The 6000-nt window shown below is 38.7% G+C and overlaps 1 protein-coding gene across 1 annotated transcript in view; it reads left to right on the top strand.

Moving 5' to 3' along the window:
- Positions 1–5504: 5504 nt before the first annotated feature.
- LOC115152787 (probable lysosomal cobalamin transporter) overlaps positions 5505–6000 on the top strand; it is a 181299-nt gene continuing 180803 nt past the window's right edge. Inside the window, exon 1 of the mRNA XM_029697581.1 lies at positions 5505–5610. Within this exon, the coding sequence (XP_029553441.1) occupies positions 5545–5610 (66 nt within the window). The 5' untranslated portion in view covers positions 5505–5544. The remainder of the gene's footprint in view (positions 5611–6000) is intronic.

Here is a 6000-nt window from a genome sequence, read left to right as displayed (position 1 = left end):
GTATCTGTATATGTACTTATCTATCTAGTGCAGTTGGGACAGTGATCGGTTGTGAGATAATGTATTAATGTCCTGTATGTTGTTAGTGGATGCAACATGATGGACTGACTGGTTTAAATGTGTCTGATGTAAGAATGTATGTGTATGTGATCCTTTTAATGGAAGGTGATGCCAAAGAAACATGTCCATCCTGGATGGACAATACATTTTTATTATATTCTATTCTATGTATATCTTATTAACTATATTATCCCTAGTCCTAATTCAAACATGTATAGCTCATTAACTATGTTCTCCCTAGTCCTAATTCAAACATGTATAGCTCATTAACTATGCTATCCCTAGTCCTAATTCAAACATGTATAGCTCATTAACTATGTTCTCCCTAGTCCTAATTCAAACATGTATAGCTCATTAACTATGCTATCCCTAGTCCTAATTGAAACATGTATAGCTCATTAACTATGCTATCCCTAGTCCTAATTGAAACACGTATAGCTCATTAACTATGCTATCCCTAGTCCTAATTGAAACATGTATAGCTCATTAACTATGCTATCCCTAGTCCTAATTGAAACATGTATAGCTCATTAACTATGTTCTCCCTAGTCCTAATTCAAACATGTATAGCTCATTAACTATGCTATCCCTAGTCCTAATTCAAACATGTATAGCTCATTAACTATGTTCTCCCTAGTCCTAATTCAAACATGTATAGCTCATTAACTATGTTATCCCTAGTCCTAATTGAAACATGTATAGCTTATTAACTATGCTATCCCTAGTCCTAATTGAAACATGTATAGCTCATTAACTATGCTATCCCTAGTCCTAATTGAAACATGTATAGCTCATTAACTATGCTATCCCTAGTCCTAATTGAAACATGTATAGCTCATTAACTATGCTATCCCTAGTCCTAATTGAAACATGTATAGCTCATTAACTATGTTATCCCTAGTCCTAATTCAAACATGTACAGTTGAAGTCGGAAGTTTACATACACTTAGGTTGGAATCATTAAAACTCGTTTTTCAACCACTCCACAAATTTAGTGTTAACAAACTATAGTTTTGGCAAGTCGGTTAGGACATCTACTTTGTGCATGACACAAGTAATTTTTCCAACAATTCACTTTTCACTTTTTCACAATTCCAGTGGGTCAGAAGTTTACATACACTAAGTTGATTGTGCCTTAAACAGCTTGGAAAATTCCAGAAAATGATGTCATGGCTTTAGAAGCTTCTGATAGGCTAATTGACATAATTTGAGTCAATTGGAGGTGTACCTGTGGATGTATTTAAAGGCCTACCTTCAAACTCAGTGCCTCTTTGCTTGACATCATGGGGAAATCTAAAGTAATCAGCCAAGACCTCCGAAAAATAATTCTAGACCTCCACAAGTCTGATTCATCCTTGGGAGCAATTTCCAAACGCCTGAAGGTACCACGTTCATCTGTTCAGACAATTGTACGCAAGTATAAACACCATGGGACCACGCAGCCGTCATACCGCTCAGGAAGGAGACGCTTTCTGTCTTCCAGAGATGAACGTACTTTGGTGCGAAAAGTGCAAATCAATCCCAGAACAACAGCAAAGGACCCTGTGAAGATGCTGGAGGAAACAGGTACAAAAGTATCTATATCCACAGTAAAACGAGTCCTACATCGACATAACCTGAAAGGCCGCTCAGCAAGGAAGAAGGCACTGCTCCAAAACCACCATAAAAAAAGCCAGATTACGGTTTGGGGACACATGGGGACACATGGGGACAAAGATCATACTTTTTGGATAAATGTCCTCTGGTCTGATGAAACAAAAATAGAACTGTTTGGCCATAATGACTATCGTTATGTTTGGAGGAAAAAGGGGGAGGCTTGCAAGCCGAAGGACACCATCCCAACCGTGAAGCATGGGGTGGCAGCATCATGTTGTGGGGGTGCTTTGCTGCAGGATGGACTGGTGCACTTCACAAAATAGATGGCTTCATAAGAAAGGAATATGATGTAGATATATTGAAGCAACATCTCAAGACATCAGACAGGAAGTTAATGTTTGGTCGCAAATGGGTCTTCCCAATGGACAATGCGTACTTCCAAAGTTGTGGCAAAATGGCTTAAGGACAACAAAGTCAAGGTATTGGAGTGACCATCACAAGCCCTGACCTCAATCCTATAGAAGATTTGTGGGCAGAACTGAAAAAGCATGTGCAAGCAAGGATGCCTACTGGGCATGTGATGAAAGAAATAAAAGCTGAAATAAATAATTCTCTCTACTATTATTCTGACATTTCACATTTTTAAAATAAAGTGGTGATCCTAACTGACCTAAAACATGGAGTTTTTACTAGGATTAAATGTCAGGAATTGTGAAAAACGAGTTTAAATGTATTTGGCTAAGGTGTATGTAAACTTCCAACTTCAACTGTATATGTCAATAACTATGTTATCCCTAGTCCTAATTCAAACATGTTTATCTCATTAACTAAGTTATCCCTAGTCCTAATTCAAACATGTATAGCTCATTAACTATGCTATCCCTAGTCCTAATTCAAACATGTATAGCTCATTAACTATGTTCTCCCTAGTCCTAATTCAAACATGTATAGCTCATTAACTATGTTATCCCTAGTCCTAATTGAAACATGTATAGCTTATTAACTATGCTATCCCTAGTCCTAATTGAAACATGTATAGCTCATTAACTATGCTATCCCTAGTCCTAATTGAAACATGTATAGCTCATTAACTATGCTATCCCTAGTCCTAATTGAAACATGTATAGCTCATTAACTATGCTATCCCTAGTCCTAATTGAAACATGTATAGCTCATTAACTATGTTATCCCTAGTCCTAATTCAAACATGTACAGTTGAAGTCGGAAGTTTACATACACTTAGGTTGGAATCATTAAAACTCGTTTTTCAACCACTCCACAAATTTAGTGTTAACAAACTATAGTTTTGGCAAGTCGGTTAGGACATCTACTTTGTGCATGACACAAGTAATTTTTCCAACAATTCACTTTTCACTTTTTCACAATTCCAGTGGGTCAGAAGTTTACATACACTAAGTTGATTGTGCCTTAAACAGCTTGGAAAATTCCAGAAAATGATGTCATGGCTTTAGAAGCTTCTGATAGGCTAATTGACATAATTTGAGTCAATTGGAGGTGTACCTGTGGATGTATTTAAAGGCCTACCTTCAAACTCAGTGCCTCTTTGCTTGACATCATGGGGAAATCTAAAGTAATCAGCCAAGACCTCCGAAAAATAATTCTAGACCTCCACAAGTCTGATTCATCCTTGGGAGCAATTTCCAAACGCCTGAAGGTACCACGTTCATCTGTTCAGACAATTGTACGCAAGTATAAACACCATGGGACCACGCAGCCGTCATACCGCTCAGGAAGGAGACGCTTTCTGTCTTCCAGAGATGAACGTACTTTGGTGCGAAAAGTGCAAATCAATCCCAGAACAACAGCAAAGGACCCTGTGAAGATGCTGGAGGAAACAGGTACAAAAGTATCTATATCCACAGTAAAACGAGTCCTACATCGACATAACCTGAAAGGCCGCTCAGCAAGGAAGAAGGCACTGCTCCAAAACCACCATAAAAAAAGCCAGATTACGGTTTGGGGACACATGGGGACACATGGGGACAAAGATCATACTTTTTGGATAAATGTCCTCTGGTCTGATGAAACAAAAATAGAACTGTTTGGCCATAATGACTATCGTTATGTTTGGAGGAAAAAGGGGGAGGCTTGCAAGCCGAAGGACACCATCCCAACCGTGAAGCATGGGGTGGCAGCATCATGTTGTGGGGGTGCTTTGCTGCAGGATGGACTGGTGCACTTCACAAAATAGATGGCTTCATAAGAAAGGAATATGATGTAGATATATTGAAGCAACATCTCAAGACATCAGACAGGAAGTTAATGTTTGGTCGCAAATGGGTCTTCCCAATGGACAATGCGTACTTCCAAAGTTGTGGCAAAATGGCTTAAGGACAACAAAGTCAAGGTATTGGAGTGACCATCACAAGCCCTGACCTCAATCCTATAGAAGATTTGTGGGCAGAACTGAAAAAGCATGTGCAAGCAAGGATGCCTACTGGGCATGTGATGAAAGAAATAAAAGCTGAAATAAATAATTCTCTCTACTATTATTCTGACATTTCACATTTTTAAAATAAAGTGGTGATCCTAACTGACCTAAAACATGGAGTTTTTACTAGGATTAAATGTCAGGAATTGTGAAAAACGAGTTTAAATGTATTTGGCTAAGGTGTATGTAAACTTCCAACTTCAACTGTATATGTCAATAACTATGTTATCCCTAGTCCTAATTCAAACATGTTTATCTCATTAACTAAGTTATCCCTAGTCCTAATTCAAACATTGTGTATTATAACGGGTGAATCAACAGACGGTAGAGTCTGTTAATCATGTAGCCTAGTCCTAATTCAAACATTGTGTATTATAACATGTATAACAACAGACGGTAGAGTCTGTTAATCATGTAGCCTATTTAGAAATATTTCACTTTGTTTAAAATGACAACCTGTTCTACTCGTGTACTGGTAAATTCATGGCTTTACCCACAGGTTTCACACCTTTTCTTATTTTCAGTGTAAATAAATACCACTTATTTTTCCACCTGATCTACTGGCTTCGGCTCCACACCAACTAAATATTTTTTATTCAACCTTTATTTATAGGCAAGTCCGTTAACACATTCTTATTTACAATGACGGCCTACACCGTCCAAACCCCAGGCTACCGGGTTCGCTATCTTATCAGACTCTAAATGACCAGATCATTCATTATCAGAGTGAAAATTCAAATGTAGCTACACCGGAGCTCTGGACTAAATCAATTTAACACCCAATAGAACTTTCTAATATTTAGTAATGGAATATCGGTGATTAAGAAGCCAGGATCTAAATGGGTGTCACTCAGCTAAAATTTGACAGATAAACTCTCTCGCCAAGACAGATAGATTTCCTTGATCGTTTTCAGTCCCAAATTAGTGCTACGTTCCAGCCTAGAACGCAGGGACACCATTAAGGGCAAGACATCCTTCAACAACATGAACATTCTAATCTGAAATGACTGGAGGGTCTCATTAAATTTCCATGGTTTACGTCCCAATTGGCAGTGCACTAGCCTATACTTTTGCTCCACAGCCCTGCTCGAAGGTACTGCGTTTATTGTGTATAGGGTGACATTTGCGACGTCCACCACAAAACTGGAACTTTCATTGCACTCATGTTTTGCAAAATAGGTCAGTGTTGTTTTTTGCCTGTCTGAGCTGGGGAGGAAACATCCAAAAGATTGATCCAACAAGCTAATTTAAAGAAGGCCGACTCAACAGTAGGTCTACTCTACCACATGATCATTGTCGTGTATCTATCTATCTGTCTGATGTGGTCTGTCTCTCTGTTGGCAACGTTGTATCCTCTGTATCTTCTGTATCCTCTGTATCCTCTGTATGTGATGTCAATAGAAGCACATGGTCCGGGTTTGTTGCAGGAAGTGAAGATGGCGGACCAGTCGTTGCTATCTGAGTCTGCTCTCGGGTGGTCTATTTTCGCCCTTGTATTTTTGGTAAGCACACTCAAGTCGCTGCAGAATCTCGAAATATTACCCTGTATATGTACTGGATGACTTTCCTTTGGCCACAGTTGTCTTTGTCACGCTCAGTTCGCTACAGCTTTACGTAGCTAGCAATCTAGCTAGCTAACGTTAGCTAGTTTGACAGCTGTCATGGCTTAGTTAGCTAACGTTGTAGCTATCTAGCTAACCTGCCTCTAATAGCCTCGCTAATACCATATAAATATCTAACTGTTGAAGCTAATTAATTCGTTTACAGTGTAATAGTGAATAATTGTTGTTGTCATGTTCGTATCTATCAGTTTTACCAAGCAATGATAGCTAGTATACAGTAGTTTGCATGAAGTTAGCTAGTTGCTAACAGGTAGCTATTGGATTATGCCT

Source organism: Salmo trutta, chromosome 18 (assembly GCF_901001165.1).
Source record: "Salmo trutta chromosome 18, fSalTru1.1, whole genome shotgun sequence".
In the NCBI taxonomy this organism is placed as follows: domain Eukaryota; kingdom Metazoa; phylum Chordata; class Actinopteri; order Salmoniformes; family Salmonidae; genus Salmo; species Salmo trutta.
The sequence above is the reverse complement of the archived record's forward strand: the minus strand, read 5'-3'. Positions and strand labels throughout refer to the sequence as shown.